Raw genomic sequence first — 27,467 nt, forward strand, 5'->3', positions numbered from 1 at the left:
TCTCGCCCTGCAGCGCAGATAACCTTAGAGATAGAGGTCGTAATCTACAGAAACATATTTCTTGCAGCCCTGCGGCGCAGCCAGACGCCTGTAATGGAGGAGTATCTAAAGGAGTTTTGTCCAGATAGAAATATATGGATCATTGGCTCAGTTCAGCAGCGGCCTGGTGAGGAAACGCTACGGCCTGGATGAAGTGGGCTTCATGTTATCGCTTTACAGTAGGATCGAGCAGGAAACTTCTTGAAACTTAGTTTGATACTCAGGACAACTTGACGTTTACCAGCGACGCCTCCAAATGGGCTCACTGTCTTTATCAACACCTTCAGTCACTCCGTTATCCCCTCTCACTTCACACGCCGTTTCATCAGGGCCTCCACTACCCAGATAAGAAAATGTCTTATGTTTCAATGTCCAGGGACATCCGATACAGATGAATCCCGCTCGCGCTCTTGTCATGACCACATTGAATCGCCTCAAATCTCCCAGAAACCCAATATCGCCATGCGGATTGCAGTGAACCGTAACAAAAATGACAATGTCAGTTTCCCGACCTTGGAATTCGTCAATACTGTGAATCATAGCAGAAACTGGAAGGGATTTCCTTCGGGAGAAATTTCATGTCTGCGTGGCCAACTCCACTATTGGTTGAGCTCTGGCAGCGAAAGGCTAGTCCAAGAAGACAGCCCGGCATCAGGCGAAGGAACGAAACGCGGATTTACGAGACTACTACCTCATAATCTATCGGAATTTGAGTCGTATCACCTGGTCTACATAGACGAATCTGGATGTGACAAGCGGATAGGGTATCGGCGAACAGGTTGGGCCCCGCTTGGGGTCACCCTGGTTCAAGTAGCCAAGTTCCATCGTGGTCAGTGATACCAGATCTTGCCGGCATATTGCTAATATGGTGTTCTTCTTTCCTGCTTCTTCCGTGGCTCGACTAATGCTCTGCTATTCGAAGACTTTATTAAACAGCTTCTTCATTATTGTGGTAGATAGCCGGAGCCTGAATCGGTATTAATGATGGATAATGTATCCTTCCACCATTCTGAGCGAATACATCGAATCTGCTCTGAAGCAGGAGTTAAGCTGGTATATCTTCCACCGTATTCTCCTGATCCCAATACGATCGAAGAGTTTTTCGCAGAGCTAAAAGCTTTCATCGAACGGAACTGGCAGTTGTTTGGGGATGACCCGGATCAAAATTTCTAGGAATTTCTGGAGTCGTGTGTAGATGTGGTTGGTGCAAGAGAAGGAAGTGCTGAAGGCCATTTTCGTCATATAGGCCTAACAATTGAACATTGTTGATTGACTTATATAGACTTATAGAACTTACGTATATCTACATGTGTACTCGCATTTCATAGTTTGCTCTGACAGCACTAGTCATTTTTTCCCTCTCTTCTTAGCCTTATTTGACTCTCCTTTCCCCTAAAATGACAAGAAGCCTTTATTTTCATTTGGGTGGAATTTACATCTGCTGGCATTGTGAGACCATTCAGATTCACATAGGATGCCGCCTGATTGTGTTCTTGGGGATGGGAAGTTTGATAATCCGACGACCTGAGCCCCACATCCCAGGCTACTGGTTGGTTCTGCAACTGCGTGATCATAAGTCAGTCACCAATAGTACGGGATCCCTCATGCACTCCGACATCGTTGTATGCAATGACTGGTCAAAACGGCTTGTACGCTGACTGGGGCGGGCGCTTAGGGACTAACTATTGTAACTTAGACAGTTACCCCTCTTCACCTTGGTGCCTTAGGCTGACCAGAAGGCGGTTGCAATCACTCAGTATCACCCCTCTTGATTCTGATGAAAGGCCGAGTTCATAGCCTACGAGTCATTTCAAAGCTGGCGATATATTGATATTTCTGCCCCATTACCCTTGCCTTCTCGGCCACGGCAGCGGCACGTTACGCCAGATAGTTGTGTCCCCAAGTCTCCATTGAAGAAGTTAGACTTATTTCCGTGACGAGCATGACGTCCACAATATCGTTTGGGGGTTCAAATTCGGGGGGTCAGATAGGTGTGAGCCACGGCCCAGTCTCTTACCACTTCCATGCGCCAGAAAGAGAAAAGAACGAGGCAAACACCAGGCCTTGTACGTCAACAGAAGCCCCAAGTACAATTATAGACGCACTAATTCTCTCTAAGGCGACCAGTCTGCAGTTCACCATGTCATTCCATCCTTGGAGAACCGTCACTTTACGGGCCGTGAATCGACGCTAGAAGAGCTAAAGCAAAAGCTATTTTTCCAAGGAAATACTGAGAAGGTAGCCCTATTCGGATTATATGGCATCGGTAAAACCCAGGTTGCTCTTCAGCTTGCGCGCTGGGTAAAAGCGCATATATCGGACTGCTCAATCTTCTGGGCGCCTGCCCTTAGTCTCGAGAGTTTTGAGCAGGCTTGTTCGCAAATTGCTAAAACGCTTCAAATTGATCGATATTCAGACGGTGAAAACGTGATAGAGTTAGTGCATCAGCATCTAAGTTCTGACAAAGCCGGAAAGTGGCTCTTTATTGTCGATAATGCCGATAACGGGAGCTTGCTCTTCGATGATCTTTATCAGTATTTCCCTGCTAGCAAGACTGGTATGACGTTGCTCACTACTCGTGACCACGAGGTAGCGTTTTCGTTCGCAGGAAGGGATACAATTAAGGTCGAAAAGATGACAACAGAGGAAGGGGTTGCGTTTCTTACCAAGATCATCGGACCCGACTCGCTTCGTGATCAAAAGTCGACTATACTGTTACTTGAGGAGCTGAACTTCTTACCACTCGCTATTTCACAAGCAGCTTACTATATGATCCGAAATAATGGAACAACCATACGGTACCTCCAGCTTATGAAGAAGACCACAAACGACCGGATGCGCCTAGCGACCAGAGAGTTCCATGATATAACTCGCTATCCAAAAATGTCGAACGCGGTGGCTACCACATGGCAGATCTCCTTCAATAAAATCAAAGCCTCTGATCCCTCTGCCGCATATTTGTTGGAATTTATATCTTATCTTGAGCCAAAGGGAATACCCCGACTGGTCCTGCCTACCCTTGATTCGGAGGAGGAGATGGAGTCTGCGATTGGTACACTGTGTAACTATGGGTTTCTGACCAGGAGAAATGATTTGGATATTTTCGATATACATAGCCTTGTGCAGCTATCAACACAACTGTGGATAAGAGAGGCACAGAAGATGCAGCAGATCATCGCGACCGTGACACGATACATGGACAAGTGCTTTCCGTCTGCTGAATACACAAACCGTGAGACATGGAGGATATGTCTTCCACATGCCCTTAGAATTCTTAGAAGAGAGGAAAATAAAGATATAAGTGAGCGGTATAGCTTACTTTTGAAGGTTGGGAAATGTGTTCTAGCGGATGGCCGAGCAAAAGAAGCTGTTACTTTTTTCGAAGATGTGTGTGCATGGGGTGAAAGGCACTATAATGAAGAACATCCCTCTCGGCTGACGTCTCAGCATGAACTCGCAGGGGCATATGAATCCAACGGGCAGATCAAGCAAGCCGTGGAGCTACTCGAGCATGTCGTCGCAGTGCAAGAGAGAACGCTTGATGAAGAACATCCCTCTCGACTGGCGTCTCAGCACGCTCTCCAAGACATGAAGCAGTCGATCAAAGAAGGATCACTGTAAACAATTTTTATCATCACTGATAGTGGGGCTTAGCCTAGCTGATATTTCTGGAATGAACCTTCTTCGTAGTTTCACTAAGCACCAACTTTTACGGCGACATATGGCTCACGGTGGCAACCCATAGAAACAAAATACAGGTTGGCGAAACAGAGGTAAGCTTGGAATGAAATATATTACGGTTTGTAACTATACTATGTAATACAAAGCTAAGAATAGTTCAATACCTAACCGTATTAGGTTAGACATAGCTTGGCAATGACGTGGGCGAAACAAAGAGTGAATGCAAAAAACGCAGGGCGATTTTGCAAGGTACTGTACAGGGCCGCTCGAAATCAGCTTCACCTGTTTATTCTTTTCAAAACTTTTTGAAACCTTATCTTGCATTGCACTATACCCGTTTAGGCTAGACTAACCCTGACCCACTATGCGGCGGTATGATCATACAAGCGTAATTAAATGAATAAAAGTAGATTCCGTAACGTGCTGTACGGACGATTTTGTTTTCTAGAACCAACTTATTGCAAACATGTCAAACAATGCCATTGTTGTCCGGCTACCTCTCCAGCTTGCATTCCAACATTCACCCACCCCCCTCCACGGCAGATCCAAGCGGATAAGCGAACGGAAATACTCAGATTGAAAAAGAAAGGAACGTTGTGTCTTGGCGTTCCGAAAGCTGCGGGTGTTGATCAGTGCTAACAGAAAGCAGACCGGTACGTTCACCTCACAAATAGACATTGCACTTGAAGCATCATTCCAATGCCGAGGAACTGGATATTCAAGGGAAACTGATTTAATTGGTATGAAAAGAAGTGAGCTTTAAACACAAAGCTTGATCGCGCAACGTCGGTGGTAATCATTAAGGAGGTTTGGGTGAGCCTGGAAGAAGCATAATATGATCCCACTTTACAAATGTAGACATATATTTGTGGATGTCCAAACACAGATCAAAGGCTAGAAACGGGATTTTGTTTTGAGAGCATGAGCAATATGACACGACCTGATGAGCAGCCGATCGCCAATCTGGTTGCATATGTAGCGAAATTATCGTGATAATTTGGGCGATATTCTGAAGGCAGCCACAACAGCTTGAGTCCATTATAGGTTATCCAGGAAAGTTCCTGGCTTAATCCGTATACATACTGCTTAGGCGGCGAGATGAAGTCGTCAGACACAGGCGTCATCGGAGCTTTTGAGCCTATGTCATATGTGCCGTTAGTTGTGTGCAGAAGGTTGATATCATCGTTGTCGAATTGAAGAGAGTCGATGAAGCCGATAGGAAGATTTGACACGCTCTGGCCAGTAGCCGAATCCCAGATCCTGACCGTGTTATCATAAGACGCTGATGCGAGTCGGCTTCCATCTGGCGACCAGGCAATCGACCTGACCGAAGCACCATGGCCCTCAAGGGTTGATATACTCTGGCCGGTAGCCGGATCCCAGATCCTGACTGTCTTATCACGAGACGCTGATGCGAGTCGGCTTCCATCTGGCGACCAGGCAATCGACCTGACTGAAGCACCATGCCCCTCAAGGGTTAATATACTCTGGCCGGTAGCCGGATCCCAGATCCTGACTGTCTCATCATCAGACCCTGATGCGAGTCGGCTTCCATCTGGCGACCAGACAATCGAGTCGACCCAACCACTATGCCCCTCAAGGGTTGATATACTCTGGCCGGTAGCCGGATCCCAGATCCTGACTGTCTTATCATCAGACCCTGATGCGAATCGACTTCCATCTGGCGACCAGGCAATCGACCTGACTGAAGCACCATGCCCCTCAAGGGTTGATGTACTCTGGCCGGTAGCCGGATCCCAGATCCTGACTGTCTTATCACGAGACGCTGATGCGAGTCGGCTTCCATCTGGCGACCAGGCAATCGATGTGACCGAATCACTATGCCCCTCAAGGGTTAATATGCTCTGGCCGGTAGCCGGATCCCAGATCCTGACTGTCTCATCATCAGACGCTGATGCGAATCGGCTTCCATCTGGCGACCAGGCAATTGATGCGACCGGATCACTATGCCCCTCAAGGGTTAATATACTCTGGCCGGTAGCCGGATCCCAGATCCTGACCGTGTTATCATAAGACGCTGATGCGAGTCGGCTTCCATCTGGCGACCAGGCAATCGACCTGACTGAAGCACCATGCCCCTCAAGGGTTGATGTACTCTGGCCGGTAGCCGGATCCCAGATCCTGACTATCTTATCACGAGACGCTGATGCGAGTCGGCTTCCATCTGGCGACCAGGCAATCGACGTGACCGAATCACTGTGCCCCTCAAGAGTTTGAAGACAGGGACTCCAGTTTTCCTCTATCACAGGATATTTCAAGACCCAGTCTGGTCTCTCATCCTGAAAAGATATCCTTGTGGGACTCTTTAGTGGGCTAAAGATGAGAGGTGAGCAATATACTTGCAGAGGGCTGCTTTCAATTGCTGTCCTGTGATATCGAATAAACCTAGAGGCGTCTCGAGATCGATTCACTAGCATTCCTGACTCTTTTCCCTTCTGTTTAAGTGCGCCCCGTGTCAGAAGAGAAGATCATCTCTATTCAATTTTAACCACTCACCTCAATCAAAATCTCGAGCTTTTGCATCACTTGGATACCATCCGAAATACTTCCCAAAATACTAAGAGCTTCGAGCCAGTGGAGGAATTTCTGCTGCAGAAACGTATCCACGCGACCTCTGTCATAGACTCCCAGCTCACAAGCTCCATTAAGCAGGCTAGCTTCAAGATGGTCCATCCAGTAGACACATGAGTACTCTACCGCTGCAAGTGGATTTGGGCTAGGTTTGCAAATATCCTTCGGGTGTAGTCCAGGTAATTTGATATTCCAGATATCACGTTGAAGTGTCTTGAAAATAACGTCGAGAGATCGTATAAATATCACGTTGTGTTCAGCCTCTATACCTCTAGGAAGTATCTCACTGAGTGCTTCCTTGAGTAAAAATTCCTTTGCAGACTGATGAACAAACACAATAGTATGTTCCCGTAACGTTAAAAAAGATCCACAGATTGCGATTATCTCTTCAAGAGAAACAAGATCATCGTCGTCGTCGTTGTCGTCCGGTAGTCCAATAAATGAAGTCAGTTCGTGTAGCGTAATAGGCCGAAAAACTGTTGACATGATTGCCAGTATCTCCTTGCAGAGCTTGGCATCTTCAGATTCGCGAACTCGGTCAATCATTCGACCATATAGAGCCTCCAACCCAGGAGGAAATGATTTTAGCTTCTTGAGTACATTTATTCGTATCTTTTCAAGGTTCTGACACACCAAGGCCACCCAGAGGAAGGTACCTTGCGAGTTTGACAATAGGTAGGATTGAACACCATCGCGAGTTTTTTGGCTGTACTTTTTAGCCTTTACCAGTTCCTGAACTTTGTGGTGGATAAAATGATTCACTGCTCCAGACACAGAAACCTCATTCAGCTCTAATGAGATCGGAGCTAGCTGGGTAGCAATGTCAAGCCGCTCAGTGATTTCAGGCCAGTTGCGGCTAGAAACAACCCACTTTATCTGTGGACTGACTGATGATTCCTGGACAATTAAGTCTAGAAGAAAACGGAGCCCATTGGTGCACTCATCTAAAGCATCGATTACCAAATAAGTCATCTGCAGTGTCGGGTCGTTTAGAATGTCCCTGAAGATTGCTGACAGTGCGTTCCATGCATTGACATCCTCAAAGAGGGTCTTTCCTACATAGTCGTACCGAGCTCGCACATGGTGGAGAAGAAATGGATGATTATTGACAAGTAAATATATCAACCCCCTTAGGACAGATGTAGCACTGTTGATTCGCATGTCGGTAGCCTGACAGAGAAAGAACGAGATGTTCGTATTATCCCCATACGATCTTGTCAACTCGTCAATGATACCACATACGAGCATCGTCTTGCCCTTACCAGGATCACCCCTGATCCAGAGAAGGCGATTTCTCTCGCTGTCTTGCCATTGTTTGAATTCTTTGTTGTCTAGAATCCAGCGATATGAGTCTTTGAGTAGTCCGCCCTTGGTCTTCTCGATACGTTCTTTATCGTCGACAGGGTTGGTGGCATGCAAATCACGAAGGCATTCTTGATTCAGCGTTTCGGATTGTACTGAAGCCGATCACTATTACCAGCCGTAGATTACAGTCACATCTATTTTTCACTTACCAATAGTGACATTCCCGACATTCCCGTGTATTACTCCTGCCTGGAATCCAGAGTTGTTTTCGCCGTAGGAAATAGTAGTTGCCATGGCCGTTGCGTAAGAGTTTTGAGGAGGCTCAAATCCAAGCTTGGATCTCCCAATCCCCAGTCTACCCCGCTATCAGGTGATCTGATTCGAGACAGAAGAAATCGACCGTCTTGATCATATTCCCTTTTAATCACCTCGATAGATAATGTGTCTTTCGATTTACATTATTCAGGAGGTCAATACGTGAACGTAGCGCCATCTTCCTCGAAGTTGCCGCGGAAGACCAAAGCTCTAATCGAAGTGACGAACCTTGGTTGACCGCAGCGTAACGATTGTATCTGTGTTTTGTAGGAAAGTTACAACCCCTCATTCGTGTAATTTATCCTTACAAAACATTTCAAGACTCCACAACAGACTAAGCCAAAGGGGGACTGGCGTGTTTCAGAATAAAGTTCAGAAAAGAAAAGAAAAGTAAAGAAAACAAAGGTGAAGCTGATTTCGAGCGGCCCTGTATAGCAAGAAAACATCAAAAATACTGGAAAGGATGCACAATTTTCGGATTCCGATTTTAGATCAAAGTGTTGGCCAGTTTGCCCTGATTGTCATAAATTAATATAGGTTCAATATCCATGGAATTTATGGATACTGCCGTAGCCTAATTTATTATGTCAAAACAGTCTGCTCGAAGGACGGGAGAACAAATTTCTGCAATAAATCCTCCGTAAAGTCCCAAACCTGCGGTGTATTATGAGATTCAAACGCTGCCCCTGTATAAAAGGTGTGTCGAATGCCTTGAAGAGTATTTATCTCGCGATAAAAGCCCTTCTTTATAGCGTCAGCTGAAACGGTCAACTGATAAGGGCTATGATCCGCGATTGCCAGAAACTCGGGATTAGAGAAGTTAATCCCAAGGCACTGCCTGAGCCGCAGAATGTCCTCAAAGACCACACGTTTGAGCTCCTCCTCCGAAAGGGACGTTGTGCTTCCAACCTGGACCGTCTTCAGATGCGGCGCGTCGGTGGAGGCCAAAAACAAAATGCCAGGGAGTCGAGGTCGTTTGAAGGGATCATCCGCCACTCGGTTTGCGTAATCTTTGACCGGAAGACCCTTAATACCAACAACCATAGTGTACAGGTATGTATTCTGAAATTGGCCGAAGAGTCGACACTCATCGCTTCCCAGGTCGAAACAACGCATGTTCTCCAGCTTAGGAGGAATAGCCACAATTATCCTCCTCGCACGGATCAGCCAAGGTTTCCGATTTTCAGCTTTTCGCACGGTGACAAGGTTCCAACCATCATTGCGGTCCCGGTCTACCGCAACCACGCTACTACTCAAAAGCGCATCCTCCCCTAATTCCCTCTCCGCTGCACTATAGATAGCGCTATTGTTGTGATCACCTGATCGAACGAATCCGGATCTCATGCCCTCCAAAACGGTTAAGTTTGCGTATTTCATAACGTAGAGAGTGGGTAGCTGTGGCCAGTCGTCGCCTAGCGGGTTAATGAACGCGCCTAGCTCGTCTATATAGGCCCATAAATTGTGCTTCGCCATGAATTGCCCAAATGGTAACAATAAATCCTCTGGGACAGGTTCGGGTAGTTCAAACCCTCCCTTCAGGTAAGGATATCTGTTTAACTGAGCAACGTATCTTCCTGTTGCGGCATCTGCATCTGATTGGGAAACTGGACTAATTTTCTTGCCGGCGCGAAAGTCGAACATTTCCCGATCGTTACCGAACGGCAATCGTTCTAGCGGGATCCCAAAATATGCAAAGAAACTTCGTACCGTTGATAGGTTCTGGAAATATCTGACGCCATAGTTAACTGCTTTGCCACCAGGTTCAGAGTCAGAGTAAGTCATGGTGTGTCCACCAAGGCAAGGCTCTTTCTCAACAACGACGACATCCTTATTCATCTGGCGCAAACGGATAGCAGCGTAAGTTCCTGCAGCCCCACCTCCAATGATGCAGACATCACGGGTAATTACTTCGGATGATACTCCCTGAGTGGTATCAATTGCAGTCTTCATCCTAGTTTGATGAGTAATTGTGCGTTAATAGGGCGAAGGCTAGATTTATATCAAACTGCGTGATGTAATGACTTTGAAGCATTTAACATCAAGCAGGTGGTCTAGAAGGAAAGTGTTCGACACCTGAATATAAACATTTGGCACGATGCAATAGGTTTCTCTTATGTTTCCGGTGCAGGGGTGTAGCAACACTATCTTACGTGAACTGCATATGTAACTTGCCGCCAAGAAATTCCGGAACCAGCTGACCATGTTTCTAACGAAGTCTAAATACCTTGGCTTCTAAACCCTAGAACATGAAGATATTATTATATTTTATGTTACTCAATAATCATGCCAAGATCCGGTAAGATCCGGTAAGCCTCTGAAAACATTGTAAACTATTACATTTATATATGGGAGAGCCATGATGCGATGCAAATATTACATCATATGAACATTTTCTCGCATGCAGGGAGATGCAGATGAAGGTACTTACGATTAATGGTGGGTGTTTCTGGTTACCGTCTCTCTCTCTCAACTAAAGAGCCCGTTGTTCTACATAAACCGGGGGTGATGTTAAATCCTTAGAACTAGCTGTGATCCATTCCTATATCCTTTGAATAACCGTACGATGTTTTCCAATGCTCTCTACTGCGTGGTTAAAATTGATAGTTGCGCAGAGACATATTTCCAAGTCATTCCGCCGAGGCTCCAGATCTTATCCATATAAGTTCGCTGATTGCTTTGTGTACATTCACAAGTCACTGTTGTACAATCACTTGATCCACCTGGCCCAAACAAAGATTTGGCAGTGGAATAAGCCTGGATAATTCCGAGAAACATAATCATTCTTGTACATGCAATTAAAAATTCGCCATCTCTTGCAAAAATCCAGGCCAAGTTAGCATATCTGCATCGCTTGACCTAGAGGGAAAGCGAAGTGAGGATAAAACACCAGGCTCCTGATTAATACAGTACATTAGTTTACTGTCTTACCAAAACACAAGCGATAGTCCAGCCAGCATACATCCTAGTCGACACGTTCTAGTGTATGGTCGTACAAAATAATTAAATCGAATCGTCTTATACTGTGATTCTCCTTTCGGCCATCGCAAAACTATTAAGTAGATCATACTATTTGATTTACGTTGTGGGAATGAATATAATATTCGAGCATAGGCACATATTGGGCGTAACCCACATCTGATCTACTGATCGCTTGAGCAAGGGTTACAATGTAGAGCTCTATCAAAGTAACTACTAATTGCGTGACGTGTTTATAACATCATTCCATTAGCCCAAAAGGAGAATAGACTTTGGAGTGTTTGCTGAGGTACTAATTACCTAAAACATTAATATTCATAGACTTTAGGCAACGTTGCTGACAATGGTTACTTCATAATCGCCACATGAGGAGTGTCTGAGTGACCCGAGCTCATGGATTTCGAATCGTAACTGGTTGTCGGCGTATACCTACGAATCTGGTTAACTACAATAATGCAGACGAAACAGATCACCCTACTCTGATGGTATATCGCGTGGTACAGGAAGTAAGCGCGTACTATTGTCAAATCTAGATCTTTAGTCACTGCAACCGTTGCTTGGCAGACCAGTGGTAGATTTCCATGCACGGTACAGCTAATCCCAGCAAGCTGAGAGGGTCTTTTTTGTCTTTGATACCTTACACTCGGATGGATGGATGGATGGATGGATGAATGGTTTCATTTACCATGACCCTTCGCAATTGAAAGCGATACACAGGCTACCACTACTTTCTAGATACATCTTGATTGATCCTTGAGATTGATCCAAACTGCCTGAACGGTAAACATTGAGCCTCACCTGGTAAAGCTAGTCGTGGCCTTATTGCCATTTGTGGTATTAGGCTGCCTTCATGGCGCGGATATGGTGAAATTGCGAATAAAACGGATCTAAGAAGGGAATTGAGGCAGAAAGTGGAGGACGCGTTCGGCAGCGTGTCGAGTCTGCTGGGAGGCTCAAAGGTGAGAAAGGTAAACCAGGCACCGCCTCGAGGACGAAGACATCCCAGGCCGTATTGAACTTCGCCGAGACGTCACAACGATTTCGCAGTCGCGCGCCACGAGGATAGTCTAAAGATTGGAGCGTCAATTGGGTTACGGCAGGCCATGATGAAGTTGGACATTTTACATGTACGGATAGGGACATGTATAATTGAAGTATCATGCATATCACCGTTGAGAATTAATTATAAAACTCATCGACTAGGCTGAGAACGGATTCGTTTTTAGTCTAGTTGGGTAAACCAACTTTGAGGTAAGGGGTCAGGGCACATGAAATCATCATCATCATCATCATCAAGTGTAACCCCGAAAAAGATGAACAAAGTCCCCAGTCTGGAGTGCACGACAACGCAGTACTACTAAAGACAAAGTGAAAGTGTAACCTTTGTTTCCTCCTCATATCAACAACTAGGTGCATCAGAATCCCACAGCTCATAGTACCGGACTTGGGGAAAACGTAATGTCACATAAGAGTAAAAAAAGACATAATCTTTGCGACTAGTGGTTGGAGCCTTCAGCCATTTCAATCTTGATCACTCGTGCGGAGGTATTATCGAGTAATCTTATTTTCTAAGCGTCATACTAAACTTGATAATGAGGACTTGATCCTTGGTATAAATTCCTCGTTACATAGGTCCATATTAGGTTTAGTATTTCATCTTGATTCGTCTATTTGTGATATCAATACAACTGGGTTATATAAACGGCAACCTTCCCCGGATGCTCTCCCTCGAAGCTCGAGGTGTAAATTACTCGCGGACTAGTAATCACATACTTGATAATTCATTCTATCTGCTTCATACGTGGGGCTTTGAAAGGCGCAAGAGAAAAGAGAAAAAAGGATCGGAAAAAAACAGCAGAAAACAAGAAAACAAGAAAACAAGAAAGGACAAAAAGGCTTAACGTGGTGAATTGAATATCGAGTCAAAAGCAAGAAATGGAGAGCGTATCAGATCAGGATACTTACCTGTCCCCTCAGCAAATTGGGGAGCACTCCTGGAATGCAGAGGCGGAATTCAAATCATGTATCTTCCCAGTCCTCGACGGTGACACGTCAAACGTACCCCACGCTGTGTCGCAAGATATTACTATCTACAGCCTGCAAAAGGTCAGAGCCTTCTGCGATAGTAATGGGACCGACCTGACTTCTCTACTCATCGCCGCGTGGTCTATTGTTCTCCACCGGTTTTCTGAAATGGAAACGCTTTACTTCGGTCTTAGTTTGCCAGGTGCGAGAATTGGCATGACGACTTGTGTTCCTGACAACGTACAATTGCTTGCGGTGACAGTAAACCCCCACGCCCCCATCAGAGAGTTACTTAAATGCAACAGCAGTGTATATGCTCTGGACCTTGATGCAAGCCGCATTCACTTCAACACTGGCGTTGAAATCCGGAAGAACAGTACAGGAGGGCCACTGCAGCTGAAGCTGAATGACAGATTCAGCGTTTTAGATGGTCAGGTCGGTTTTAGCCTAGACTCAGGGTGGCAGCAATAGACTGACAGATTCCAAGGCCCGGCGATATGACTTGTTGCTTATCATGGAGATACGTGGCGATCAGGTGCACATGCAGCTAGAATACAGCACTTCAGCCCTTTCCCACTGGCAAGGAAGAAGCATAGCGGGCTCTGTAGCACAGGCAATTCAGTGCTTTTTCCGGAATCCAAGTCAGATAGTACGGAATGTCGACCTGGTCGATCAGCAGAGTCGGCATGATATATCGAAATGGAATAGCCAAAATTTGGCCACTTCTTATCATCGCTCAATAACGGAAATAATCGATGGAAGATCGCGTGCTCAGCCAGACGCACCAGCGATTTGCTCCTGGGACGGTCAGATGACATATGCCCAGCTGGAGAAGCTTTCCACCAAATTGGCAGTGCATTTGCAAAAAGCGGGGATTGGAGCTAATGTGATGGTGCCTCTTTGCTTCGAGAAATCTATTTGGGCAATTGTGGCAACACTGGCTGTGCTCAAGGCGGGAGCAGCATTTGTTCCAATGGATGCTTCCAACCCGGTGGCGCGTCTGCAGCAAGTCATTTCGCAAACGCATGCGACATCTATCTTGGTATCGGAACAATATGCGACGTTGCTTACCGGGACCGCAGACCACATACTCACCGTCTCTGGTTCCTTCATGGGGAACCTGCAGGATACCGACTCACTTGCACATACCCACGCCCAACCACACCATATAGCATATGTGCTCTTTACGTCGGGCAGTACTGGGAGCCCGAAAGGATGTGTAGTCGAGCATCAGGCTTTAGCTGCCATCGCAAATCACGCAGCAGCATTACAGATCAGCTCTGGGTGTCGGGTGCTACAATTTGCGTCGTACAGCTTTGGCATTTCGTTGGTCGAGATATTCTGCACACTAGTCGCGGGAGGGGTGGTTTGTATTCCTTCTGAAACTGAGCGCATCAATGACCCCTCGGGAGCAGTGCGTCGCATGTCGGTCGATTGGGCTCTACTGACTCCTTCGGTGGTCAATTTGCTCGATCCTCGGAGTGTGCCCACGCTGAGAACGTTGGCGGTGGCCGGCGAACCCTTAAACAAGCGCATTGTCGAGAGTTGGGCGGGGTTGGTCCGTCTAACGCCGGTGTACGGGCTGACGGAATGGGCAGGAATATGTACAGTCCAGCCGCAGATGACACCGACCATGAACGTCAAAAACATCGGCTCGTCGCCCAGTGCAAACCTCTGGCTGGTCAATCCGGAGAATTATGAACGGCTCGCTCCAATCGGAGCTATTGCTGAGCTGCTCATCGAAGGCCCTTGTCTGGCACGAGGTTACCTCGGTGATTCTGAGCGAACAGCTACAGCGTTCATAACGGATCCGCCTTGGCTGCATTTCTTCCGACATAAATTGCCGTCTACGCTCTATTGCACAGGCGACATCGTCCGGTATGGCCCTGACGGGACCATCAACTATGTCGGACGCAAGGGCCTGCAGACCAAGATTCGAGGCCAGCGGGTTGAGCTCGGAGAGGTGGAATACCACGTTTGCCGCCACTTCCGCGATGCCACCAAGGCCATTGCCGAAGTTGTGGTCCCAGCGGGAGGGTCTGGGTCTCCGATCTTGGTGGCGTTCATTATATCTCAGGAAAGGGAAAGCCCGCGAGTGCCAGCAGATTCTCGGAGATTCCGGCTCTGGTCTAATCCTCGATGATTCCGATCAGATATTCCGACTCAATGCTGCGACGACGGATTCCACCATCCGTAGTCTCTTACCCGATTATATGGTTCCACAGGCTTATATCCCTTTGAAATATGTACCATTGACCGTAACCGGGAAAATTAACCGCCGCACGCTGAGGGAAACTGCAGGTAGACTGTCTTATGAAGACTTGATCTCATTTACCGACACCAGAATCCAGAAAGTGAAACCTGACTCGGGCATTGAAAAGCTTCTCCATGAGCTGGTCTCACAGACTCTCAGTCTGCGATCTGATGTTTTTGGCGTGAATGAGAGCTTCTTCCGACTTGGAGGCGACTCCATCAGGGCGATGGATTTGGCGGCTCGATGCCGGGCTAAAAATATATCAATCACTGTGCAGGATATCTTCCGTGAGAAAACAATCGCCCGTCTATCCCTGTGCGCAGATATGGAGGAAACAAACCTGCCAACACAGTTCAACGATGATACTGAGGCAGCGTTTCCTCTATCCCCAGCCCAGCAGAACATGATTCATGCAATATCCAGAGGCCAATGTCAATCTACCCAGGCAATTTGTCTTCAACTGGAGAGGTATACTTCTTTTGAATTAATGGAGACCACAATCTACGAGGTTGTCCAACGCCACCCAATGCTGCGCGCCCGTTTTGCCCAGGACCATAAGGGTTACTGGACTCAGAAAGTTGTTCACGAACTTCGAGAAGCATATGGTTACAGCAACCGCACTGCAACAAGCAAAGAAACCGTGTCCGACATCACGGCCTCCGCTCAGCAAGTTCTGGATATTGAAAAGGGCCCTGTCTTTGCTGCTTTATATATCTGCGCTGACGGAGGTAGTCAGTTTCTGGTGCTTTTCGCCCATGAATTAGTGGTGGACCAGACTTCGTGGAAAATCATTCTGGCAGATATTGAACACCTTCTGAGCGGAGGCATCCTGTCAAACAGGCCAATACCCCAGCCTTTTGGGGAATGGTGCTGTACGGAGGTGCAAAACAATCGTGCTCATCACGTTGTTTCCCGCCAGGCTATGGCTTCAAAAGTAGCAGATTCAGCAGTGGACGATTCTCTGGCCGCTCACAAGTGCCGTACGACTGGGAGCGACTTCACGATACCTCCAATGATTTCGCACTGGATTCTCACCAAAGCGAGCGGAATTCTCCAGGTGGAGCCCTTTGAAATCTTTCAAGCTTTGGTACTCCATTCCTTTGCACGGAATTTTGAAAGTCGAGAGCTGCCTATGACAATAGCTCAAATAGATGGACGCGAGTTGTACCGCTGCTCTGGTGGTGATTACTCATGGACTGTTGGTCATTTTAATACGCTTTTGCAAGTACAAGTGCCCTCTCATGGGCAACCCGATCTTCTAGACTTTCTACGCCAGACGAAGGAGAGCTGCCGACAGGACCACAGCAGAGGGGACACACCGCCTGCAGTCAACGGGGACGCGGTATTGTCGAGAAAAAAGCCAATAATACTTTTCACCTTCGCCACACCTACGCAGTGGCAGGAAGCGCGTGGCAGTACACTGTGGCAACAGGTGTCTTTCCAGGCTCTAGAGTGGCCGCGGTACATCCATGATACCCTGCCTCCCGCATCCATGGCGGTTAATGTTTCCGTTATCAATGATGTCCTGCAAGTCTCTTTTAGTCGCAGCGACATACTGTCTGATACAGAACTTCAGGGATGGGCCCATGAATGCGAGCAATCTGTAGACGAGTTTGTGGAAATACTACGGCAGGGGAAGCCTATTCTCACCCCCAGAGATTTTCCGCTTCTCGAGATAAGCGTCGCTGACCTTGACTACCTCCTGAATCACCGCCTGCCAGTAATCGGTCTTGATCAGAAAGATCTGGAAACGGCGTATCCATGTTCGCCCATTCAGCAAGGAATGCTGCTGAGCCAGGCACGCCAGCCTCAATCCTATCAGTTATTCTTTATTTGGGAGGTCACTGCTGTAGGTAACACTCCTAAATTCAATAGTGATAGGCTCAGGGCTGCCTGGGTGCAACTGACCCATCGCCATTCCGTCCTGAGGTCAATCTTTGTGGAAAGGGTTTCAAAACACTCATTCATACAGGTGGTTTTGAAGGCTGGCGCAGTGCAGACAGCACTAATACGATCCGCTGATGCTGATGTATATGGTTCCCTCTACGCAAACCGGCAGATCCGAGAACAGGGGCGAGAGTCGCTACCACGATTCACAGTCTGTGAGACGAACAGCGACAGAGTCTTCTGTGCTCTGGAAATTAGCCACGTGCTTACTGATGCCACCTCAATAGCCATTTTGCAACGTGACCTGACTCTAGCATACGACGACCAGCTCCCCATCTGCGGGGGAGCAAGCTACGGAGACTACATCGCATTTTTGCAAAATGCATGTGAAGCTCCTGCCATCGAGTATTGGAGGAAGTATCTAGGTGGCTGTGGCCCCTGCCTATTCCCGCGGCTGCGCAACGCCTCATTATCTTCTGGCGACGCCACGGAACTGCAACGAACCCATGTGCCACTGAAAAACGTATCTAGGATCTACGATTTCTGCGCTGATACAGGGTTCACAGTATCGAATGTCTTTCAGCTTGCTTGGGGACTGGTACTGCGAGCTTACACAGGGCTAAACTCGGTGTGCTTTGGTTACCTCGTGTCGGGGCGAGGAGCTCCGGTATCTGGAATAGGAGACGCCGTGGGCCCATATATCAACATGTTAATCTGTGGTTTGGATTTCAATGAATTCAGGACACCCTTGGAGATACTGAGTAAGCTCCAAGTGGACTTTGCAGCGGGGTTGACTTACCAGCACTTCTCGTTATCCGACCTTTTTCACTCAATGAACCTCGCAGAAAAGTCGATGTTCAACACATGTATGACTTTCTCCTCGGAGAGAGCTGAAGACAAAGATTTGGGAGAAAGAAGTCTGGTGCTTCGAGAGATGGAATCTTACCTGCCGAGCGAGGTGAGAATATTTCCACCAGTGATCCCGAGGGCAAGAAGCGTCGCGAGGATCATTACCCCATAATCACACAAGCTGATAATGTAATAGTACGATATCATGATCGAGTGTAGAACAAAAGGCCGACAATTTACAGCGGCGCTGCGTTACAAGACGGCGACCCTATCGGAGAGACAAGCCACGGAAGTAGCACACACTTTGTACCAAGCAGTGTGCGGTATTCTGGAGGGCGAAGACATCGGCCGAGTATCACTGTTAAGTGAATTAGACAAAAAGCAGCTAAGAGTGTGGAATGGAGAGGTGCCAGAGCGGACAGAGCGGTGTGTGCACGAGCTGATTGAGGAACGGTGCCGGTCCCAGCCGGCGGCGCCGGCAGTGTGCGCGTGGGATGGTGACCTAACATATGGCGAGCTGGATGCACTGTCTTCGGCACTTGCAGCGCATCTAGTAGAGCGTGGGGTCGGACCCGAAGTGTTCGTGCCACTATGCTTTGAAAAGTCACGGTGGACAACAGTGGCAATGCTTGGTGTGATAAAGGCGGGTGGCGCATTTGTGTTGTTGGACCTATCGCATCCGCAGGCGCGGCTTCGGACGATCTGCCGAGACGTGTCGGCTAAATTGATTGTGGCATCATTGCACAACAAGGCTATGGCGGCAGACCTGGCAGTCAAGCAGGCAGCACAGGTGGTAGTGGTAGGCGACCACGAGACGGCATGGCAGAAGGATATCACCAGCTGTGCGGTGTCTGCAGTGGCGCCCGACAATGCACTTTACGCCGTCTTCACCTCCGGCTCCACTGGCTCCCCTAAAGGAGCCGTCATCCCCCATAGTGCTTACACCACGAGTGCACTGTCCCACGGTCAACGTCTGTCCCTGTCCAGCCAATCCAGAGTGCTTCAGTTTGTTTCGTACGGATTTGACGTCAGTATTGCTGACTCGTTAACCACTTTAATTTTTGGCGCGGCAATTTGTGTTCCCTCTGAGACAGAACGAAGAAATGACCTGGCCATGGCGATCACGAACTACCAGGTGAACTGGGCTCATCTTACCCCGTCGCTGATCAAAATTCTAGAACCAGAAAATGTGCCGAGCTTACAAACCCTGGCTCTGATAGGGGAGCAGATGTCGAAGGCAGACGTTGAGGTATGGGCTTCCCAGGTACAACTGATAAATTCCTACGGGCCAGCAGAATGCAGTGTCGTCGGTACTGCACTATCAAACATGAAATCGGGTACGGACCCTCAGAACATTGGGTACGCAACAGGCTGTGTGCCCTGGGTAGTAGACATGCAAAGCCATGAGAGGTTAGTCCCGATTGGAGCCGTTGGTGAGCTGCTCATTGAGGGCCCGATTGTTGGTCGTGGGTACCTCAATGACCCAGAGCGGACAAAGGCGGTATTTATCGACCCGCCGGCCTGGCTGCACCAGTTCCGTAAAAGGGACGTCAGCGGACAGTTATATAAGACAGGCGACCTGGTACGATATGCGGAGGATGGCTCGCTGCGCTTCATTGGGCGTAAGGACACGCAGGTCAAGCTTCGCGGCCAGCGCATCGAGCTCGGTGAAGTGGAGCACCACGTGCAGCGGTGCTTCCCGCAGGCACGCAATGTGGTGGCTGAGGTAGTCAAGCCAACAGAAGCAGGGCGGCCACCACTACTAGTGGCATTTGTCCAGACAGATAAACTGCGCCAAGGACTGCCAGATCAGACAATCACTAATAGTAATTTAGAAGATGTTCTGGCTGCACCTACTGATGCCTTTCGCGCGGATATCACTACTGCCAAGGCTAACCTGTTTGATGCCGTGCCAGCCTATATGGTGCCAGAGCTTTTCATTCCCTTGATAGCTGTGCCGCTGACAGCTACCGGTAAAACTGATCGTCGCCGACTGCGAGACCAGGCAGCCAGCCTATCTCGAGCGGATTTCGAGCTGTACCATGACGACGCAGCGGCTAAGCGCGCCCCCGCCACCCCAACAGAGCGGACGCTGCAGCAGCTCTGGGCGCAGGTGTTAGATGTCGCGCCCCATACTATCGGTGCGGACGATAACTTCTTCCGCCTCGGCGGGGACTCCATCTCGGCGATGAAGCTTGTTGGCGCTCTCCGCGAGGGAAGTCTTGCACTTACCGTGGCCGATGTGTTTTACCACCCGAGGCTGTCAGATTTGGCACATGTTGCCCAGTCGGCGTTGAGGACACCCTCGCACATCTCCGATCTTCCGTCCCCGTTTTCTCTATTAGAACACGGTGGCGTGCACGATGCTGTCGTTCAACTGGCCATCGACCAATGCCAGGTATCTCGCGACCAGATTACTGACATTTACCCTTGCACCGCCTTGCAAGAGGGTCTTATTGCCCTTACAGCCAAGACATCGAGGGCCTATATTGCTCATTTCTCCTATCGTATCCCGAATGACATCGACCTAGTTCACTTCCGAGCTGCCTGGAATGCGGTGGCAATCGCCAATCCTATTCTCCATACGAGGATCATCTCACGCGACCCGCTGGGAAGCTTCCAGGCAGTTGTGCCGGGCGAGCTTCCGTGGATGCTCTACGACGACGAGGAAGCGTATAAAGCCGAAGCCGCATCATTATTCGGGCTGGGTGAACCCCTGGTCCGGGCGACTGTCGTCTCGAGCCGAAGCTCGAAGAAGGGACCACGGTTCATCCTCACGATGCATCACGCTTTATATGATGCCTGGTCTCTGCCACTGCTTCTGGTACAAGCCGCAGCGGCCATCCGGGGCGACCTGTTGAAACCCCGACCTTTCAGCCCGTTTATAGCGTACCTCTGCAACTCCAAAACTGATTCAGAGGGCTTCTGGCGGTCACAATTCACTCAGCTGCAAGCTTCATGTTTCCCACCGCTCCCGTCGCCGATGTACACTCCGAATCCAACCATGTCCGCCACACATACGATAAGCTTACCTCACGGCCCGGTGGACGGTTTCACAGTGTCCACCAAGCTCCGGTTAGCCTGGGCTTTGACCGTTTCACAGTATTCCAATACAAGCGACGTCGTTTTTGGCCTGACTGTCACGGGCCGTGGGGTGCCGGTGGAGGGCATTGGGCAGATGACTGGACCGACCATCGCCACTGTCCCTCTCCGCGTCCAGCTGGACCAGGATACCACGGTCACCCAAGCACTTCAACGGGTACAAGATCAATCAATCGAGATGCTGGCATTTGAGCAGGCTGGCCTGCAGAATATCCGCCGTTTGAGCGACGAGGCGGCCGCCGCCTGCCAGTTCCAAAACCTCCTGGTCATCCAGGCGAGCCGACGAGATGACATACCAGACCTGTTTACGGAAGCGGATGTCCTCGCCGAGCAAGACGCATTCACTACCTACGCACTAACCCTACTGTGTAAATCCGAGAGCGGCTCGGTGAGCATACAAGCGACATATGATCCGCAGACAATTACGACCACAGAAGTGCAGCGAATGCTTTACCAACTGGCGCATGTGATGAGACAGATTTATCAGCAGCCGAACAAGGTAATCAGAGATCTGAGCAAGATAAGCCGCGAGGATTGGAGGCAACTGAAGGAGTGGAATCGAGATGTGCCAGAGCGGATGGAGCGGTGCGTGCACCAGCTGGTTGAGGAACGGTGCCAAGCCCAGCCAGCGGCGCCGGCAGTGTGCGCGTGGGATGGTGACCTAACATATGGCGAGCTGGATGCACTGTCTTCGGCACTTGCAGCGCATCTAGTCGAGCGTGGGGTCGGACCCGAAGTGTTCGTGCCACTATGCTTTGAAAAGTCGCGGTGGACGATAGTGGCAATGCTTGGGGTAGTAAAGGCGGGCGGCGCGTTTGTGTTGTTGGACCCATCGCACCCGCAGGCGCGGCTGCGGGCGATCTGCCGAGATGTGTCGGCCGAGCTAATCATAGCATCGACGCACAACAAAGAAATGGCGGCGCATCTGGTGGCGGACCGTCTAGGAACTGTGGTGTCTGTTGGGGTTAGTGACACTACATGGCGAGACAGGAGCAGCCTATCTATCCCATCTTCTGTCAGCCCAGAGAACGCGCTCTATGCCGTGTTTACGTCTGGCTCCACTGGGACTCCTAAAGGACTGGTTATCCCACATGCTAGCTTTTGTTCTAGCATGCTACCATATATGGACGCTCTCCGCCTTACAAATCAATCGCGTGTTCTCCAGTTCTCGTCATACGCCTTTGATATCAGCATTATGGATGTTTTCATGTCACTGGTGGCTGGCGCATGTGTCTGCATGCCCTTTGAATCCTCCCAGCAGACTGATATCAACGCCGCCATAGAGGCATACCAGATCAGTTGTGCTAACATTACTCCATCCTTGTTGAGCACATTGACACATGAGAGCCTTCAGATATTACAAACAGTGGCTGTTGGGGGTGAAACTGTCTCCGCTGCTGCGATGAAAAACTGCAGTCCACATGTTCACCTAATAAATGCCTATGGACCTGCTGAATGTTCTGTGTCGGCCACCGTTCAGACATCCTTGTCTGAACACTCAGATCGGGGGAATATTGGCTATGCGATAGGATGTACATGTTGGGTGGTAGATTGCGAGAGCCATGCGAGATTAGTCCCGATCGGAGCCGTGGGTGAGCTGCTGATCGAGGGACCAATTGTCGGGCGTGGCTACCTCAACGATCCAGAGCGGACGAAGCTGATGTTTATCGACCCGCCGGCTTGGCTACGCCAGTTCCGCGGGAGGAACATTACCGGAAAATTGTATAAGTCAGGCGACCTGGTGCAGTACGCGGAGGACGGGTCGCTACGCTTTGTCGGGCGTAAAGACACGCAGGTCAAGCTTCGCGGCCAACGCATCGAGCTGGGTGAAGTGGAGCACTATGTGCAGCAGTACTTCCCGCAGGCGCGCAATGTGGTGGCCGAGGTAGTCACCCCGACGGACACCGGGCGGCCGCCGCTGCTGGTGGTGTTTATCCAGACAGATAGGCTACAACAAGAAACCCCAGGCAAGGAATCGTCAGGAAATGCTACCTCTAACAACAATACACAAGATATCCTGGCTGCGCCTACTAATGCCTTCCGTGTGAAAATTCCTACTGCCAAGGATCACCTCTATAATGCCATGCCAGCTTATATGGTGCCAGAGCTTTTCCTTCCATTGAAAGCTGTGCCGCTGGCAGCTACTGGCAAAATAGATCGTCACCGACTGCGAGATCGGGCTGCCCGCCTGTCTCGAGCAGAGATCGAGGCATACCACGGCCTTACAGTAGCCAAGCGCTCCCCTGCCACCCTGACGGAGCAGACACTGCAGCAGCTATGGGCACAGGTATTAAATACCGCGCCCCATACGATTGGCGCGGATGATAATTTCTTCCACCTTGGTGGTGACTCGATCGCGGCGATGAAGCTCATCAGTCTCATCCGCAAGGGTGGTCTGACGCTTACGGTAGCTGACGTCTACCGTTTGCCAACTCTTGCCCAACTGGCCGCATCAAAATCTTTTCCAACAGGTATTTCATGACTTGGATCAGGACCGGCTCTGGTTGAGCCAGGGGAGGGTAGAGAAGTTGAGGACTTTCGAGGATATATGATTTTCGGCGACAGCCAAACCGCCTTTGGGATAGTGCCAAGCTATACTTATTTTGGCAGCTAGTGGTCTCATTGTCATTGTAGCTTTCAACCTAATCATATAAACGAATAAAAGATACCTTGTTTTCTCCATTGGTTACGTTCCTTCACATACAAATTTGTTTGGCCTACGGTCAAGGAACTTTTGCTAGACTAAAGAATAGATACTGTTCCTGGGGCTGAACCAATCCATAGGATAGAACCAAAGACGGCAACCAAATTCACTTTTTTAACCCTCCGTCAAGAAACTTATATATGTCCATGTTGAGATCTTCAAAGAGTGTATTGTAGGCATTCGTTTCTGCCACGATATGGAGAATTATAATCAATAAGCAATAAAGCCGAGTGAGCAAGCGCCGTAGAACATCCACCGCGCTCAATTAGATTATATAATTACTTGGGCTCCTAGGAGGAATCGCAGACAGCAAAGCGCTTATCATCGGAGGACGTGAAATCAAAAAGAAGCATTTTGTGGGCCGATCGGAGTATCCAGGGTGAAGGGCTCCGGGAGTGCTCCGGGAGTACTCAGGGTCGCTCAGGGAGCAGCTCAGGGCGGCGGGGGGGACTAACTCAGGTTAGGCCATGATGAACTGCACGCGGATTATCTCACACCAATTTTGCTTTTAATTCGGCAAAGACTAGCGTTAATAGCCAATGCAAAATAAAACACACAATAGTATACTATACGTTATTTTGATTCGTCATACTGGCGGTGTGGTGGTTATAGTTAAGCAGGAAATGCATACAATGTTGAATAATCCCCTTCCATGCACATATTTCCTTGGACTTGATGCTCCGTTCCCATGCTTTGTGTGGCCCTCTTATATGAAACAGAATATTTTTCAACAAGCGGCAGAAATTGCTGCAATGCATATAATTAGATATGAGTAAGACATTTCAGGGGGGGGCACATACTGTAATTATTGAAGCTTTGTCGGTGTCTGGGCACATGACCCAGGCAGCCACTCATATATAGATATTTTGATGGGAGCTTCTCTTTCTTTATCTCTGTTCTCAGCTTAATACTTTCGTTGTTCGATCGTTACACCGAGCGCTTCTGGGGGGCCGTCCGCGGGTGCTTACGCTGGTAGGGCGTGAGTTCTAGAAATGAGAAACTTGAAATTTGGAGGAGAACAAGCTTGAGGCAAATTCGATTAAATATCCTTCGAAGGATGTCACCTGAGATTAGGTCTCATGCTTGGCTGATGGGCTTACCATGAATACCTTTGTTTTTTTGTTGAGTACCAAGACCCCAGCATAGCCGCCATATCAACGTGAGCAAGCTAGATACCGGGTAATTGAAATATTGATTGGTTGATTGACCCCTAACCATTTCAAGAATGCAGAAACTAAAACCTCTTTTCAAATGGTCTGGTCAAATGAGAATATAAACCCAGTCGTCCCAGGCTTCTTTCCGCGGGGGCCAGTTGAAGTTCGTGCCGAGCGATGAGTAAAGTGGAGCCAATTGGATGGAAAATCATCTAGGTAATAGATATCGCTTGAAGCACTAGAGTACTAAGTATTTATACCCAACCTGCAGTAGCAATTCTCATCCTTTTGCCCCAAAGCCAGACCGGGATCGTGAGCAACGAAAATACCCCCATCAGCCCTCCAAATACTCCAAATGGAATGGCGGGTCCCGCACTTGTCACCCATTCACCAGCGAAAAAGGTCCAAGAGAAACTAATAATGGCTCTCATACATGTGACCGAAACAAAGCAGTCCGCGGCGTGTTGTCCATAAGCGTCGAGGAGCTATCATCGAGTGAAGCAAGGTAAGTCAGCATAATCGGTAACCTTTCAAGGTTTGAACATCACCGGTTGACTTGACTCACATAATTGAATCCAACTGAGGGTGCTTGCATCAGGCCAAAGCAAAGCATACCGGTCCCAAATTGCATCCCAATCCACATGTGCTGATTGAGGCTCTGTGCACAGAAACCAAATGTCCAAAGTCCGGTCGTAGCTAAAACCAAGCCCGGAATTGCGACAGGTAGTCGTGCTTCAGGTTCAACGAAAGCATCACCCTGTAACACGCGCTTGCTGGTAATAATCCAATCTGCGCTTAGACTGGTTGTAAGAAACCCCAGAAATGCGCCAATTATTCCACCTATCATAATCAAGCCAGCATTATTTCCCCATAAGTATGGCGGCTTGGAGACCAAGGTTGGGGCCACAGTTGTGATCGTAACAACACCCCCAACAAGTCCAGCATACCAGAACATAACAAGCCACACACCTGGTAGACGAAGCGTCTTCCAAGGTGCTAAGAATTTGCTCCAGATTTCTCCATCATGTTTATGAAACTTCAACATCGATGTAAGAAGTGGATGACTTTTTCGTGGACCGTTTTGGCACCCAGCGGCCACATCCTCGACTGTTTCCGTGTTTCCCTTCAGGTCGGTTACTTGGCTCGATATAAGTGGCTTTTCCCTGCTGTATAGAGTCTCGGGGACGAAAACGAGACAGAAAACAAATAATATGGCAGACAGGATAACGTTGACCCAATGAATCCAAGGGAGTCCTTTGTTGCCAGCAATATAGCCGCCTGAAAGGCCTCCGATGATGGGTCCAAGGCAGATACAGACAGTGTAAACTCCCTGAGCAAGTTCATTAGTGAGAGTTGCTTCATTCTATGAGTCAGAATCTTGACGTACCATCGCTCGACCCCGCTGATGAGTGAAATATATCTCTCCAATTACATTCGGTGCAACTAAAAATATTAGTCCCATGAGATGGTACCAGTAGTTTTTCAAAAGGATATGTTTACTTGTATCTGCAGGTGCAACCGCAATTCCCATAAAGGTCCGGGCAGCCAAGAGACTTCCAAAACTTTTAGCAAATCCAGCCCACATGGAGCATAGTACTAGAAGTAAAATATTTGCCAGGATCACAGGCCGTCGACCAAAAATATTCGCCAGCGGTACCCACCAAATATTTGCTGCGCCCATCATCAGCACGTTGACCTAATATTGGTTAGCAGCCGCAGAATGATCTCGCACCACCCATTCTATAGACCAAATAAGGCTTACAGCGATCAAATGAGTCAGAGTTCCAATAGAGACTGGCGGCTGAAAGGCCAGTGGTGTGGCGTAGAGAGGAAAGGCGCTTGCGATGGAGGCCGAACTAAAGTTTCCAATCGCAGCATAGAATGACATACACGCCAGAACACTGGCTTTGAGCCAAGGTTGCCAATTTAATGGATCTTCCGGGTCCGAACTAGGTTGAGGAATGAGAACTACTCCATCGCTCTGGAAACTACTCCCATCTGCTGCCCGCTCTGACTGAACTGAGGGTAAGAGTTAGGCTTTCCAACATATTCATTTCAAAGGCTTAACTGAGATGACCTGCCTGATAGAATAACAGTGCCAGGAGGAGTGGCCGATTGAACCTCTTCAGAAGGCATTGAAAGAGCCTGTTTAAGATTGGACATGATAAACTTCGGGCAATGCGTCGTCGTTAAGGGTTACCGAGGGAAAGAAAGGTTGAAAGTGAAACGGCGGAAGTGGACGTTCTTGCTTTCCTTTTATCATTCAAATGTCACACCCATGCCAGTGAAAAATGTAGTACATAAATACCTAGGTATGTATCAAGTTTGTAAATACTGCGCCATGGCACACAAGGAAACCTGTCGGGAAGTGGGCTGCTGATCCGACACTTTAGGGGGATTATGGCTGATGGCGGAATACGATTGCAACCACGTCTGAGTGTCATCAACCACCTGGATTCATCCAGCCCCCAATGACCTAAACCAGTTTTGGCTCACTTCTCAGATTCTCTCTATCCTTAGCTCGGTCACAATTGACGCGGGCGGGCTATACATGTCCAAACGCATTGCCCCTTTATCCTATCAC

The 27,467-nt window shown here is 48.6% G+C and overlaps 5 protein-coding genes across 5 annotated transcripts; 2 read left to right on the plus strand and 3 right to left on the minus strand.

Annotated features, from left to right (window-relative positions):
- Positions 1-2,063: 2,063 nt before the first annotated feature.
- N7533_012862 (uncharacterized protein) lies at positions 2,064-3,660 on the plus strand (the record flags this gene model as incomplete). The annotated part of the gene is made up of 2 exons (XM_057109512.1): positions 2,064-2,105; positions 2,167-3,660. 2 exons carry the CDS (start codon positions 2,064-2,066, stop codon positions 3,658-3,660), a joined length of 1,536 nt encoding a protein of 511 aa, XP_056954613.1.
- A 947-nt stretch (positions 3,661-4,607) lies between these two features.
- Positions 4,608-7,911, minus strand: N7533_012863 (uncharacterized protein; the record flags this gene model as incomplete). The annotated part of the gene is made up of 3 exons (XM_057109513.1): positions 4,608-6,020; positions 6,238-7,769; positions 7,827-7,911. 3 exons carry the CDS (start codon positions 7,909-7,911, stop codon positions 4,608-4,610), a joined length of 3,030 nt encoding a protein of 1,009 aa, XP_056954614.1.
- A 603-nt stretch (positions 7,912-8,514) lies between these two features.
- Positions 8,515-9,882, minus strand: N7533_012864 (amine oxidase flavin-containing superfamily; the record flags this gene model as incomplete). Its single annotated transcript, XM_057109514.1, has 1 exon — positions 8,515-9,882. One exon carries the CDS (start codon positions 9,880-9,882, stop codon positions 8,515-8,517), a length of 1,368 nt encoding a protein of 455 aa, XP_056954615.1.
- Positions 9,883-12,843: 2,961 nt separating this feature from the next.
- Positions 12,844-23,507, plus strand: N7533_012865 (acetyl-CoA synthetase-like protein; the record flags this gene model as incomplete). The annotated part of the gene is made up of 4 exons (XM_057109515.1): positions 12,844-13,368; positions 13,421-14,970; positions 15,011-18,032; positions 18,120-23,507. 4 exons carry the CDS (start codon positions 12,844-12,846, stop codon positions 23,505-23,507), a joined length of 10,485 nt encoding a protein of 3,494 aa, XP_056954616.1.
- A 1,630-nt stretch (positions 23,508-25,137) lies between these two features.
- On the minus strand, positions 25,138-27,046 carry N7533_012866 (major facilitator superfamily domain-containing protein; the record flags this gene model as incomplete). The annotated part of the gene is made up of 6 exons (XM_057109516.1): positions 25,138-25,368; positions 25,449-26,213; positions 26,271-26,326; positions 26,384-26,579; positions 26,646-26,902; positions 26,965-27,046. 6 exons carry the CDS (start codon positions 27,044-27,046, stop codon positions 25,138-25,140), a joined length of 1,587 nt encoding a protein of 528 aa, XP_056954617.1.
- Positions 27,047-27,467: the final 421 nt, after the last annotated feature.

This window comes from Penicillium manginii (assembly GCF_028828005.1).
Source record: "Penicillium manginii strain IBT 31320 chromosome Unknown utg000009l:1.0-3297300.0:1.0-3298630.0, whole genome shotgun sequence".
NCBI classification, from domain to species: Eukaryota; Fungi; Ascomycota; class Eurotiomycetes; order Eurotiales; family Aspergillaceae; genus Penicillium; species Penicillium manginii.